This window comes from Lithobates pipiens, unplaced genomic scaffold (genome assembly GCF_037356315.1).
Source record: "Lithobates pipiens isolate NorthernLeopardFrog02 unplaced genomic scaffold, aLitPip1_a1.2 Scaffold_23, whole genome shotgun sequence".
Taxonomy (NCBI): Eukaryota; Metazoa; Chordata; class Amphibia; order Anura; family Ranidae; genus Lithobates; species Lithobates pipiens.
In genome coordinates, this window is record NW_027507785.1 from 143895861 (window position 1) to 143911727 (window position 15867).

Below are 15867 nucleotides of genomic sequence, written 5' to 3' on the forward strand. Positions count from 1 at the left end.
ATTCATCCACAGGGTGTATTATACCCCATAGAGGCTCTTGAGAATCCCAAGTGCACTACAGAGCTGGGAGTGTTTCTCCATGTGGTGTGGGAATACCCGGTCATACGCCAGTTCTGGGAGGGAGTGGTGCGGGAGATTAAAGCAGTGGGGAACTTCTCGCTGGGTCTGAACACGATGATCCTGCTCTTGGGTATCTGTGACAGAGTGACATCGAACACACATAGGCAGTTGTTTGTGTTCTATGCGGCATTCTTGCCAGAAAGGCTATCCTCCTAAATTGGAAAAAAAAACTAAAACCACCTAGGGTCTCGCAATGGAAAGCTTTGATTGATTCTGCTCTCCCTCTATATAAACTTACCTATATGAGTCGCAAGATCTGGTTTTAGAGACAATGGGTTGAAGGAAAGAGTCCACTACTGACCCAGTCTGGATGAGAGTCAATCCCATTGACTTTAGGCTTCCCTGGTACTGTCCTTATAGATTTTTGGCAAGTATATTATAGGAATGCAACTCAAACTGAAATATAGGATTTTTGTTAAGCATCACATATGTATTATAGTCACTAAGTAAATTCTCCATTTTGTTGTTAGAATATGCTTTACTAAGTACTTTTTCGGCTCCATCAGGGATTCAATGCCCTTCTTGATGTATGGGGGGGATCATTCACCTTATGGATCTTGAGCAATTCAAGATCTCTAATAACCATGTTCTTAAAAACATTGACATGTTTTGTATCTAGGTTGGGGGGGGGGGGGGTTAAAAACAGACTTATTGCAAAGAGTAGAATGGTGACCAGGAGGCCTCACCATATTAGGTTCTGTCCGGATCTGTAGTATTGGAAGGGTAGTATTTCTTAATATTCAGATGTCGGAGATATTTTTTCTAATGTAGGTCTGAAATATGTTTAAATTGCGGGTAGGGGCATATTTAAGACCTCTATCTAGAACCGTAACTTCATCCTCATTAAGGGATGTACCACCAAGTTTATAGATCCCAGCTCCTACTGGGGTTTTACCCTTTTGTATTCACCTGTCTCCTCTACTTGCTCTCGGATTTTTTTTTTCTTATTTGTCCATTGTCTAAGCTGATGGGGGGTGGAGCTACAATCAGCCTCCCTCCTGGATTGAGACAAATGGAGCCTCTCTACCTGTCCCTCTTGGGGTCATGTAAAAATCCCCTCCCCTTCAGGGCCCAGAGTATTGCAAAGGTGCAAAACGGTTCTGAATGGATAGTTGGTTCCCATATGATTGGGAAGCCCTACCTCTATTATAATAAGCATCATTAGTTCTAGAGGCATTCTGGTACTCATTCAAATAACCAGAACTTGAACTAGCATTATAGTAAGCACCATTAGAATCCCCTGCCTGATAATAATTTGGGACATTATAAGGCTCATTGTTAACATACAAGGGATTCCATGGATACTGCCTATAAGGGGACTCGTGGGTTCCTCCCCTTCGGCCCTGACCTCTTTTGTTCTTCCCTCTTTTATTATGTACTACCTCGCTGCATTATATTGACTATCATTCTGGAGAGTCGCAATATTATCATAATTAATATGGTCATATATAAAACCCAACTCTTCCCTTGGAGTGGGTATGGGTGTATTTGAAAGCTCTACAGCAGAGGCGCCTGGATGTGACTGAGTCAGTCACATTAACAGGTCATGTCTGCCATTTGAACACGTTCCCCCTCCCAAAATCATCCAAATCTCCGATAAATTTTTTCTTTTTTTTGTTTTGTGTTTCAAAGTCCCACTTTATCCATTTTTTATCTCGGCTGATAATCTAAGAAATTCTTCAGATTCCTTATGGGATTCAATAGAGCTCCTTAGTTTTCTGATTTGGGTTTCATCCGGCTTCATTTTTCTTAGTTTCCGCAGCAGCAAACATTCAACCAATTCCAGGCCCTTTTTGGTGTAAAAAATAATCCCATTCCTTCATAGAATCATCATCCGTGAAGCCATCATTAGGAGGTACCTCCCACCTAAGTCGCCTACTAATAAATTTTGCAGTCATTACAGAAAACATGCAGCAATTGCATTGGGGGATGTCCCCTTGGACTTTATCAGTGGCAGAATAATAATGTGTAGATCAAATAATTGATTAAAAGGCATAACAATGCCAAATTTATTAATATACAAATAGAGAGAAAGTGCCAAACATTACGTTAATTATAAAACTCCTGACGTAGTATACATGCTCACATGTGAATGTGGCTGTTACTACATCGAGAAGACAAATTCTGGAAAATAATTTATCAACACATTCTCTCAATCCGGAAACGTTACCCAGATGTGCCAATTGGCCGTCACATGGCCACAGTGCATCCAGACTCACTCCCCAAGGTCCTCTTTCTAGCATTGGATAGGGTGCACTTTCACCCAAGAGGAGAGGACTTTAATAAGCGCCTCCTCCAGTGCGAATTAAGATGGATCTTTGACCTACAGGCTACTCAATCACCTGGGTTAAATGATGCATTTAATTTTAGAACCTTTCTCCCAGGATTTACATCAGGAGTTTGCAAGTTGAATTTATAAGAATTTTCAACATCATACAATTTACTATTTTAGTTATTTATAATGTATATATATTTATGTTTGTGTTTTTTAATTCATGTAAACACGCTGCTCGCTACCTCTTCCTCTGTCCATTAGGTGGTTTTTATATTATGTGTTCCCCTTTTGGCTTGTGTTCCTCTCGCTGAAACCTGGCGGGTAAGCTCCCCCAGTGCTGCCTGAACAGATAACAGAGTTTCTCTGTCTATGTTCTAGCCTTTCTGCACTGAGAGGAGCCAGGTTTGTGTGTCTCTGCCTAGGTACGTAATGCCTTGGCCAGAGAACTCCTCCCGCCGGTGAAGCGCGACAATCACGCCCCCTGGGGTGTGGCCGTGCACCCCCGCCTCAGAAACATGCTGTGCACGTCATCAGCTGTACTAGGACAGCTGATCGTGTCATCACTCCCTCTGGGTGTGGCCATACCGCGTACCTCTGTATACAAAAGATCCTGCCTCTTACAATCAGCTGTTTCTGGACAGCTGATCGGTAACTGCCACGATGGCCCGTTCCTCCTCTTCCCAGCTGATCGGCGGCAGCATTAGGATTACCCCCCCCCCCCCCACTTGCCTTCAGATGATTGGCCAATGCTGGGACACAGCAGGTATATATTTGCTGACTCCAATTTGGAAGTGTCAGTTTACCGGCTGATGCCCTGGCACTCACATCTCTCTAAGTCTAAAAGGTAATTTTGCAGATATTTTATTATCTCCACTACTCCTTTTCTCTTATGTATAAAGAACTGGGGAATGTCTGTCAGATCCCCATTTCCTTGAAGCTGAAAGAATATATATTATATGCCCATAAAACTGAACCCAAGCTACAATGGGCATTTATCTTTTCTTTTTTATGATTATGTTCACAATACAAACTTTTTTTGTGCTATTTACAGGGCGTCTTGTCGATGCGAATTGACACTTGAGCTATGGATGTGCATGCTACCATCTACACTGGATGGATGTGAGGAGTCGTGCGACCAGCGTGTACTGTCTCTCTGTATTGCTGCTTTTATCATTTTCAATTTCAAGGAGTCTTATATGTGAGTACTTCTGGGTTTGAAATTGCTTTTTTAATGTTGTTCCATATATCAAAATGCCTCCATTATTATATATATTTTCATATTCATGTTATAGATCAGAAAATAATAGGCCAACCTTGTTCCATAATAAACTACCCCTGAAGAAGGAAAATGCAAAACAATGCAATAATTTCCGAAACATGTTGGGTATATGGTTAAACGTCTAATCTGCTGACCGTATCGTTTTGGATGGCACTTTAGAATTTCAAGTTTGGGTCAAGGTGCCTAACGGGAGAGGGCACCATCCTCCACATTTTCTGTTCATGCCCCCAGCTGCGAAACACTTCTGGGCAGAAGTGCGGCGGATAACCCATTATTGACAGACCGGGCGGTGCCAGACCAACCGGCATACTTCTTCACGCAACGGGGACTCCGACCCGTGCATACAAAAAGTCAGTGATCCAACACCTGTTAGACGCAGCGAAAGCATGCATCCCACTAAATTGGAAATCCCCACACCCACCAACCATAGCCCAATGGCTCCACAAAGTAGACAAGGTTGGCAGGATGAAGGACCTGATCCTCACCAGTCAACATCGCCAGGAGACTTACTCCAAGACGTGGCAGGCATGAAACGCATTTAGATATTCTGAGGAGGGTACGGAAACTCAGAATGACCAACTAGACAACACACCTAACACACACCCCTCAACCAACCAGTCCAGGCCTCCGGAAACAAGTAGATAGGAGTTAACTGCCCCAATAGAGACCCATGCCCAAACCCCCCCCCCCCCTCTTTTTTTCTCTCTCTACCCCTCTTTCTACTGTCACCCTTTTCCAAATGGTACTACACCACTTTCTAGGCTCTCTCCCTTACAGTAAAAGTGAAAACCACAGGACCAAAGAACTTTTGACTTCTCATTCCTAAGAGACCTCAGACCTCTTCAGACCCAAAAAGGGCCTTCACAATTCCACAGGAAATGCCCACCTATGTAAAGGCTCAGGCTCTGATCGTTTGTTCTACCCGTGAAGTTAAAGAGAGACTGACTTATGTTGATATTCTACTGCATGTATGATAACCACTTGTGTGTCTTTGTATTGTGGTCCCTGTGAACCGGTTTCCCTGTAAAAAAAAAAAAAAAATTAAAAATGCAAGGTAAATTGCTACAAATAGCTTCCAGAGTCAAACAGGCAGGGGAGCAAACCATTGAGCAACAAGAGGAGGAGCTCTGGCATCTCCAGCAAGAACAACGCTCAAATATACTCCTTGAGCTTTGACCCCAGATAGACGAGGCATGCACGGCACTAGACCTCAGTCTTGCTACAAAAGCAGAAAAATATATTAGACGGTCTGGACATCGGTACTATACATGGGAGATAGATCCAACAGTATACTGGCGAGAAAACCGACTCCTGGGCTATTCACTCCAGCCATGCCAAAAGTATATCTGCGAAATGGCCAACTTTGCCAAAATCCTAAATTTTAGGTGAATTTTTCACCTCTTACAAAGGTACATAGTTAGTAAGGTTGAATAAAGACACCATTCCATTCAGTTCAACCTGAGTGAGTGTCTACAATTGTTCCTATCCCTGTACACTGCACACTCACATCTGTCCCTACACTCAAGGAACCCACAATGCAAGGTCCCCATTCATATTCTAGGGCCAATTTTGGACATAATCCAATTAACCTGCATGTCTTTGGAGTGTGGGAGGAAACCGGAGTCCCCGGAGGAAACCAACGCAGGCACAGGGAGAACAAGCAAACTCCAGGAAAGTAGTGTCGTGATTAGGATTTTAACCAGTGACCCTTTTTACTGCTAGGTGTGAGTGCTAACCACTACACCACTGTGCCGCCCCTCTTATTCTAAAGTCTACAATTCCTCTAGACCTTCCTCCAAAGACAAGGCAGCAGACTTCTTCCGTGATCTCCAACTTCCTACAGTAGCTCGTGCTCACGCAGAGTTAATGGAGGCAGAATTTACTGTGTGTGAAATGGTAACCGCTATCAAAAGCCCGAACCCATCAAAAACGCCAGGCCCAGATAGATTGTGCTCCATTTAAACGAGCTGAGAAAGGGCTCCCCCATACCACCGCACGAGAACAACGCCTTTATTCACAGTCATCATTCTGTCAGGAAGAACAGTGTGGTGCAAGAACTTTGGTACCATCAGATGTAATTTTTGTCAATATATAGTAGTTGGTACCCGGGACAGAAGTGTATAAACGTTACACAGCGCAACTTTTCCCCACCGCTTCTAAAAGTTTACAATAAGGCCTTTGAAACAAGATCTCTCCCCTCCCTCCATGAATGAGGCCCGTATAATAGTCTTGTTAAAACCTGGCAAAGATGCTTTATTACCGGACTCGTATAGGCCCATATCACTATTAACCTTTTTTTGTCAAGCTGCTGGCCAGGGTTCTGGCGAACAGATTGGCTAAATGTATTCAGCGACTGATCCACAGGGATCAATAAGGATTTAAAATGACAAGATCCATATCTCATAATCTGCAGAGACTATTTCTTAATCTACAGATCCCCACTGACAACCCAGGAAATAGGGCCATTTTATCTTTGGACGCTGCTAAAGCATTCAATAGCGTCAAATGGCCATATCTTTGGGAGTTGTTGGTTAGATTTGGAGTAGGTACAACCTTTTTAAAGTGGGTTCAGTTGTTATATATCTCCCAATCAGCAAAAATGCGCATCAATGGTGCTGTGTCTGATTACTTTAGGCTCTACAGGGGCACGCCACAGGGGTGCCTGTTGTCGCCCCTGTTGCTCGCCCTTGCCTTGGAACCTATACACATTAGGGCAGCACAGAACATCACAGGATTTTTACGGGGACCCAGACAAGATATAATTTCCCTGTAAGCGGATGACACTTTGATCTACTTGGGAGACATGGACAGTTCTTTGAAGAATGTGATGAACCCGATAGCCGACTTTGGAAAGCTGTCGGGTTTCAACATATACTGGTACTTATGCCCCTTGACGAGTCTCCTAACTGAATGTGCGGAGGATATAGTTGTAGTTGAAGAATTTTGCTACTTAGGCGTACAAGTGACCCCAGACCCTACTTAACACCTTGTGCTGAACCTGGTCCCACTACTTAAATTTAAACTGAAATGCTCTGCATGGAAAAAGTTACTTCTTATGCCGCGTACACACGGGCGGACTGTATGGCCTACTTAGTCCGCCGAAACACATTTCAGCAGACAGTCCGCTCGTGTGTGGGCTTCAGCGGACTTTTTCAGCGTGCAGTATGGCGGACTAAGTATTTCGGAATGTTCGAATTACTGTCCGTCGTACTCGCATTTCGGCGGACAATCGGCCCGTGTGTATGCCAGTCCGCCGTACTTTTGAAATGAGCGGACTTTTCCCGCCCGGAGAAAAGTCTGCTCATTTCGAGCGCGTCTCCAGGTAGGCGTGGCCCGCGAAGGAGACGTCGCTGGCCCCGCCGCCTGGTATGGACTTAAAGGGGAACCCCAACGCCGAAAAAAATCGGTGTGGGGGTCCCCCCCAAGTCCACAACAGACCCTTGTCCGAGCATGCTACCCGGCCGGCCAGGAAAGGGGGGCGAGCGAGCGCCCCCCCTCCTGAGCCGTACCAGGCCGCGTGCCCTCAACATGGGGGGGTGCCTTGGGGAAGGGGGGGCCGCGCGGCCCCCCCACCCCAAAGCACCTTGTCCCCATGTTGATGAGGACAAGGGCCTCTTCCTGACAACCCTGGCCGTTGGTTGTCGGGGTCTGCGGGCGGGGGGCTTATCGGAATCCGGGAGCCCCCTTTAATAAGGGGGCCCCCGGATACCGGCCCCCCACCCTATGTGAATGAGTATGGGGTACAATGTACCCCTACCCATTCACCTGTAAAATAAAAGTACCAAAAAAAAACACAACACACGAGGGGGTCTTCCGTCTTCGGGGGGTCTTCTCGCCGGACTCGCCGGACTCCTCCGCTATCTTCTTGTAGCTCTTTTGCTAGCGGAGGAGTCCAGCTTTCTTCCTCGCCGCCGGCCTCTTCTCCCGACTTCGGGGGTCTTGTCCCCCTCTTCGGTTCTTCTGCCAGAAGAACAGAAAACCGGGCCACCGCCTGTAAAAGAGCTATAAGAAGGCGCGGTGGCCCGGCAGAAGAACCGCAGAGGGGGGACAAGACTCCCGAAGTCGGGAGAAGAGGCCGGCGGCGAGGAAGAAAGCCGGACTCCTCCGCTAGCAAAAGAGCTACAAGAAGATAGCGGAGGAGTCCGGCGAGAAGACCCCCGAAGACGGAAGACCCCCGGAGCTGTGCAATAAACTATTTTATCTCGTGTGTTGTGTTTTTTTGGTACTTTTATTTTACAGGTGAATGGGTAGGGGTACATTGTACCCCATACTCATTCACATAGGGTGGGGGGCCGGTATCCGGGGGGCTCCCGGATTCCAATAAGCCCCCCGCCCGCAGACCCGGACAACCAACGGCGCTCGCTCGCCCCCCTTTCCTGGCCGGCCGGGTAGCGTGCTCGGACAAGGGTCTGTTGTGGACTTGGGGGGGACCCCCACGCCGATTTTTTTTGGCGTTGGGGTTCCCCTTTAAGTCCATACCAGGCGGCGGGGTCAGCGACGTCTCCTTCGCGGGCCCCGCCTACCTGGAGACGCGCTCGAAATGAGCGGACTTTCCTCCGCGTGTGTGGGCGAGTCCGTTCATTTCAAAAGTAGGGCGGATAGTATGGCGGACTTAGTACGCCGTATTAGTCCGCTCAAAAAGTGGTGTGTGTGGTCAAGTCCGTTCATTCGAAAGTACGACGGACTGTCCGTCGGATTGTCTGACGGACTAAGTTGGCCAGACAGTCCACCCGTGTGTACGCGGCTTTACAGTTACTGGGAGAGTCAACCTAGCTAAAATGATATGGGCTCCACAACTCATATATATTACACAACTCCCCTATGTGGATAATACATAAGTGGTTCACTCAGACGCACAATTTAGAGACTTAATTTGGGGTAACAAACCTGCGCAAATTAGCCTAAACTCATTACAACTAGCGAAAGATCGAGGCATGGCGGTGCCACATGCCAGATATTTCATAGCATCTCAGATACAACATCATCTAGGTAATTGGGGGAGTGTAGACATATCAGACCCGATTAGATCACTGTTGATACCCAACGGATCCAGTCTGTCAGCCTTTGCCTATTTAGAAGCAGGATTCACGAACTTGCCAAATACTCTCCCCACAATTAAATATATTAGTTGCTGAACAAACTACCTTGCCGAATGGTCAAATATATAGACCCAGATTTTCCTCAAATTGTCAGTCTATAGGAATTGTGTATTACATGAGATGTGACTGCGGTATGTTCTACGTTGGTAAGATCAAACATCCATTCGTCCATCGTATCCATGATCATGTCTCTTAACAAAAAAAATAATAATAATTTACGATGGAGACTGCTGTTGGTTGCCATTCAGGTCTTTACCATAAAACTTCAATACATCCAAGATGAAATTTTTTTGCCTTAGAATATATGCCACAACATGAAGGGGAGCACTCTTGCACTCTCGGGCCAGTCACAAAATTTCTCAATCAGACAATGGACAAACATTTTTCTAATGGGGCCAATTGCTAATTTATAAATACTCTAATCCTCTGATACAGACTTTTTGCAAAAAGATGACATGCAGGGATGTATCAGCACACTAAAATGGTGCCGCCTGAGAGGACATATGACCACCCTTCCAAAATGACAAGTGGACCCCATGGTCACAGACCTGAAAGACAGCCAGGAGATCAAAACAATTGAATATTTAAAGGAGGTCAAATAAAATAAAGTTACAAGCAGAACAACCTAAAAGTTACAAAATTTGTTGTTAAATGAGTGATCATCCAAAGTGAGAACCACCATGCATGATATACATTGAAACGTGACATTATGGCTTTTAATTGTAGGAGCAAAATCTTAATGAAATGACTTAAAACTAATGGCTAAATTAAGCCCAGGATGCCTGGTAGCTGATAAATTATATATCTATTTTGTCTTGCATTGCAGTAGGGGTTTGTCAATATTCCCACTTTTTTCATACTTGCATAGTTATTAAGGTTGAACAAAGGCACCAGTCCATCCAGTTCAACCTGAGTGGGTGTGCGTGTCTACAATTGTCCCAATCCCTGTACATTGTGTCTCATTAAGATTTATTATTTAAGGTACCCATATAGCGCCGTCAATTTATGCAGCGCTTCCGCACATACATCGCACACTCACATCGGTCCCTACCCTCAAGGAGTCAACAATCCAAGTTCCCCAACTTGCATTCATATACTAGGGCCAATTTTGGACAGAAGCCAATTAACCTACCAGCATGTCTTTGGGGTGTGGGAGGAAACTGGAGGAAACCCACGCAGGCACAGGGAGAACATGCAAACTCCAGGCAGGTAGTGCCGTGGTTGGGATTAGAACCAGCAACCCTTTTTACTGCTAGGTGAAAGTGCTAACCACTACCCCACTGTGCCGCCTGTCTTTTTGGACGTTTGTCCGTTTTGGCAGCATCCCGCTCTTTCAAATTATTAACATGCTCATCATGACTTGACCTTTCAGCAAGAAACTCCAGCACCTCCTGTTGAGTATTATCTGTCAGCCACAGTTTTGCCTTGGCCAATACATCAGAAGAGAAAGCATGATTCTTGTATCAAGGATCCAAAAGACATGCTAGCACAACATTTTTAATCTTACTTCTCAAAGCATTTGGCGAGGCTGTCCCTCATGATCTGCCTGAATGTTTTAATTCCACGTGTGTGGAGTCCTTTATTCTCTTGAAGCATCTTCAGAAAGTTCACACATGGGATGACGGATGACACAGATGAGTCATAATGACTCACCTCTAGTGTCACTTCCTCTATGGGGAGGAGGGTCTCAATGACATTGTAACCAATGTCCCACCGATCAGCAGTAGGACAAGAATATCCTCCATGTTCACCTACATAGATGCTAAGAGTTCACTTCTGGTCCAGCATGTGAAATGTTGAGTTCCATTGTGTTGAAACTGCCTGAATCAAAATTGTTTTTGGGTAGGCCAAGGTCTTCCTGAATACATCTCAGTCGCTGTTTGGCAAGGATTGAATGGTGGAAATGGCCTGTGCACCTCTTCAGCATGCCAATTATATCAAAGCTCTCTGGCTTGACAGACCATCATTTATGAGTGGCAGGGCGTGTGCCATGCAACCGAGGTCTGACACTTCAGCAAGCCTCATTGCTTTCACCATGTTTGATCCGCTGTCTCGAAGCGCAAGCCTTACTCCTTTTATTCCACAATCTTAAAACATGCCTAGAAATGTTTCTTTAATGTGTGGGTTCCTTGCATCACTTTTGTATTTAACACCAATTGCCTTTTTGTCCATCCGCTTTTAATGAATGGCATGTAAGGCTCATTAATGACTCTTTTGGTCCTGACCAGCTGTCAATCATGAATGAGTGTGAGTTGCCAGCATTCTCTGGTTGCAGCATAGGCTATACTTTCTGAACTACCTTTTGGCAAGTTTTACCAACATGTCGGTTCTGTATCACCATTCACTCTTCAGTCTCTACCTTGGCACAACTAAGGACATTAACTGCTTAAATCCAATCATACACCACTGTAAATAGCTGGTTATCAGTAACCATCTTTGATTGCTCTGTCCAGGAGTTTGGATCTTTAGCCACTTATCTTTCATCTGAAACATATCTTTCATTGTAGCCTGGGATAGTGGTATTTCACTTTGATTTTGTTTTCTCTGAGCTGCATTATATAATTCAACACGATGAACTCTTATATTGGCTCCAAGATATGATGTATTTTTGGTTTTTGCAGTTGTAGATCCCATGCCAACATTGTTTGAGCATGTGTTGCACACTGCTACTTTTCCTGGGGATGGTTGAGATGAGAAAGTCCCAGACCATACTTTTTCTCTCTGCATTGAAATTTCAGAGCATTTACAGATAAGGTAAAACTGGCTGGCATGTGGCACCCTGCTCCCTTCTGTGTGGGTGAGTGGCCTGGCTCCCAGATGTGGGTGGGTGGCTGCTGGCTGGCACCCTGCTGTGGGTGGCTGGTGTGTGCTCCCTGGTCCAGTTCCACTGTTCCGTGACATGCACTGTCCAATGCAGGGGAGGCAGCAGCCCTTGCCCTATCCTGGTAGAATTAGCCAGAACTTAGTCTCAGAAAGTTTGCAGGCCCAGTGCACTGTGCAACATATGTAATAATGCCGCTTGAGTGTGCTGCGCGCTTCTACACAATGGGCCTGCAGTGCACTGCAAAATTTTTGAGTTCTGGCTTCTTCTACCCAGGCCCATGACATAGGCCCCAAAAACATGATTGCTGTGGCAGGTGGAGAACAATTTTTTTTTTATTACTGGGTTTAGTAACTCTTTAAAAACTCACGAATACTGGCCATAATCTGCCGCTCCCCATAATCTGTCGACCCCTAGTTAACTGTACTGAGAGCATGCTCACAGCAGTGTTGGTGTCTACCAATTCATTTTTTGTAGTTAGGAGCTTCTGATCATGTGACCGTTGTGACAGCCGATCAGATCAGTCACATGACCAGAAAGCCTTCCTCCGGACATTTAGGTTCTTTATATATGGTTGGAGGTGGCAGCAAGGGGTTAAATTATTAGGGGATGAGGTAGAGCTTCTGACAGCATTAATTCCCTGCATGCTGCTGAGCGCATTTTGTTTGCAATCCAAGCCCCCATAATTCATTTGATCTCAGTTGCCACATTAGGATCGTACAGGGTAATCTCAAATATGCGATCATCAATGCATTACAATTAAGAATTAACTTCAGTGTAATGTTTACAGCAGACATTTACAGCTCATGTGCGGCTGCCCAACCAGTCCCTGCTCTCTGAGTGAGGAGTGACAGACAGCCTTAACCATCTAGGAATGCAGCAAAAGGGAAAAGAATTAAACACTGGTAGGGAAAAAGGTGGGTGGCAGATGGAGAACTCTGAAGGAGAGCATAGAGAGATGATACATTAATCATGAAGATAGAAAAGCCTCCTGGTCTGCAGGCTGAAAGCAGAAGATGCTGGCCTGCAAAGGAGACCTACTCGAGGAGCAAACATTGAGCAGCAGAGCAGACAAGTGAGCATGCCCCAACACCCAGACAGCCAAAATGCTGTATGGGTTCAAGCAGCCCCCGATACTTAAAGAAAAACAGGAAAGGCTTCTCTTTTTTAATTATAGGAAGGCCTGGAGGCAATTGCATAACATTCATAACAGAAAAAAACTGCATTGGTTAATTTTCATTTACCTGTTCCTTCTGCTTGTTAGCTGCTGTAACCTTAATTTGTTTAGTGGGAATATGACCCAATTCCATGTCCTCTTCATTATCAACATCTTGCTGTGAAGACATCTAAAAGACATAGAATTATGAAACACACACACAAACCAGGCCTTAATCCCTTATCAATTTAGCAAATGTAAATGAATATCCACCTGGCCAATTGCCCATGTCAGGGGGAAAAAATACTTACCCGTATACATGGTTACATAGTTAGTCTGGTTGGAAAAAAAAAAAAAAAAGACACAAGTTCATCAAGTTCAAATAAATGGGAAGAAGGGAAAAATATATTACACATACATACATACATACATATATACAAATCATATATACCCAATCCTATACCCTCAGTTGATCCAGAGGAAGAACAACAAAATCCAACAAAGCAGGATCTATTCTGCTCCAGCAGGGGAAACAAATTCCTTCCAGATACCCAAAGGGGCAAATTAGATATTCCCTGGATCAACTTTTACTACCCTTTGGATGCACCCCTGTAACCAGTTTTCGTTCCAAGAACAAATCTTATGGTCTATGCCTGCAGACCTCAGGTTAAGAAACTGTATTGAATGCTTATGCAAAATCCAGATACGCCACATTCACAGGCCTCCCTCTATCTAGATGGCAGCTCACTTCCTTGTAGACTATTAACAGGTCTGGGGAAAAAAATGACCCTTCGTAAACCCATGCCGATTACCACTGATAACACTTTCTTCACATTCTTGGATAAAGTCCCTTATCCCATCCAAAAATGTACCTACTCTAGATGTTATGCTGACTGGCCTATAGTGCCTTTAAATATTGGTACCACATTGGCTTTTCTCCAATCAGCTGATACAATTCCTGTCAGTATGCGTTCCGCAAAGATTAGGAACAATGGTCTAGCTATAGCCCGAGTTATTTGAGGACTCTCGGGTGTAAGCCATCTGGTCCTGGTGATTTATTTTTGTTAAGCTCATCCAGTCTTTCCTTGATTCCAGCCTCTGTTAGCCACGAGGGTACATACTGTGATGTGCTAACAAATACTAGGTAGTATAAAGCTCAAGGTAGCAGTAGTAAGGCTTCGCCTCCCTTGCACATACAGAGTGCTCTAGGTGTAGAACACATGCAAACGACAAAGTCCAGACAGCCGCACTCCAAAGAAATACCATTATTTGATACAAGACCATGCATACATAGACAATGGAATAAAAAAAACCGCCAACACATTTCATCCCCCTTACTGGTGCTTAGTCATAGCTGAAATAACAGGTTAAAAACACACATACACAAATGTAGATTTAACTATTGTATCATCATTCACCCCATCATGTGTAGCCAATGGAACACTCACAGGAGGTAATAGGGACAGCTGAAGCAATTGAATGAACTCAAAGGATCAGCCAAAAGCTTCTGTAACCCTGTGCATTATAAAAACAAACACTGTCAGTACAACTGTGCAAAAATATTTGAAATATAAGTTAAAATATATATAAAAAGGACATATAAAGAATAGATACATACACAGAGTGTTCCAGGGATGGATAGGAGAAAAACAATTGATATGGAGATAAAAATATATTTTATATATATATATATATATATATATATATATATATATATATATATATATATATATATATATAGCTTCATTCAGCACAAAAATATAAAAGAAAGTCCGCTTATCTTCAGCACACACAGAAAAAAAAAAAAAACTCGAAGAAAAGGCACTGTTTGTTTAAAAAGTCCTTGTTGAATCTCTAGCAGCTCCAAACAGGTACACAGCTCATCGAGACAGGTGTAATCACCTACTCCTCCTCACCACCGCCACCTCTTCTGTCTTATGAGCCGTTTCCTGGAGGCCTTTAACCCCCTGTGTGCTGAATCCCTGTGGTCAGGGGTGGAGGCTCTTTTCCACCTGAATATCACTTCAAAGCCTGCCAAACTCCGGGTCCCAAATAACTCTATTAAGATAGAGAGGACTGCGAGTCAGTGCTTCCCGACTGACTCTACTCCCAGAATTTCTCACTGATTCTGGGCGACTCCCTGAACACTACCGAACCTCCCTTAAAAGGACTACAACACACACATATACATATATATATATATATATATATATAAATATATATATATATATATATATATATATATATATATATATATATATATATATATATATATATACACACACACACATATCCAGGATAAGTCTGACAAGGTATACAAAATAAAAAAAATAAAAGACCTGAAACAAAAACAAAGAACCAACAAGAAACCCAAAGCAAAAGATGTTCACTCAGAGAACAGGACCATTACAATATATTTATATTTGTAGTCAGAGTCTTCACTTAGAAATGCGAAAGCCCTAACTACCAAGACATCAGGTATGCCTTGGCCTAGCTGGTCAGTATGAGGGCAAAAAAAACATGAAAGTAGGTGTGATATGAATGCTTTAGTCAAAGGGCAGGTAACAATACATCTAGAAAAGTAGTGAATGCCAGGATGACTATAGTATAGGTTTCTGGTATGAATCTGCTATTACAGGAGGAACTCTAGCACCCAATGTACTTGATATAAGAAGGGGCCCCTTGTTTGGAACCTGCGAAAGCTGCCCTGATCCTACACAAATGTCCAATAAAAAGATTTGGATTTTTACAAGTAAACCAAACAGGAGACTGAACTTGCTTGCAGTGAGAGGATGCGTGGGAAAAGGGCGCAAGAGCTGTTCAGAGGAGCCACTGCAAAATGATTGCAGAGAAGATATAACACTTCAAATTAGACACCAGTTACTGTAGTTCTGTGAATCTGACTATTTTTGTTACTGGGAAGTTTTAGGCATGAGCAGCAAAAATGGACGGACTGTCATGGGTTTTTAGGGTGCCTGAAATGCTGGAAGCCTGATAGATATACATGATAGAGTATTTGAAGAACAATGATGGGACAGTTTCCAGCAACAGACACAATCGCTGTATTTGCAAATAAAACTGAAGAAAGACACCGCGACATCAGGAAAAGTGGAATGT

General features: G+C 44.0%; 1 protein-coding gene across 9 annotated transcripts in view; it reads right to left on the minus strand.

Annotated features, from left to right (window-relative positions):
- POLDIP3 (DNA polymerase delta interacting protein 3) overlaps nucleotides 1-15867 on the minus strand; it is a 606971-nt gene that overhangs the window by 317668 nt on the left and 273436 nt on the right. For 8 of the 9 annotated variants that reach the window (XM_077452451.1, XM_077452458.1, XM_077452454.1 and 5 more), the window contains one exon: nucleotides 12839-12940. The exons of the other annotated variant lie outside the window; for it this stretch is intronic. In XM_077452451.1, coding sequence (XP_077308577.1) covers nucleotides 12839-12940 — 102 coding nt within the window. The remainder of the gene's footprint in view (nucleotides 1-12838; nucleotides 12941-15867) is intronic. 9 annotated transcript variants of the gene reach the window in all.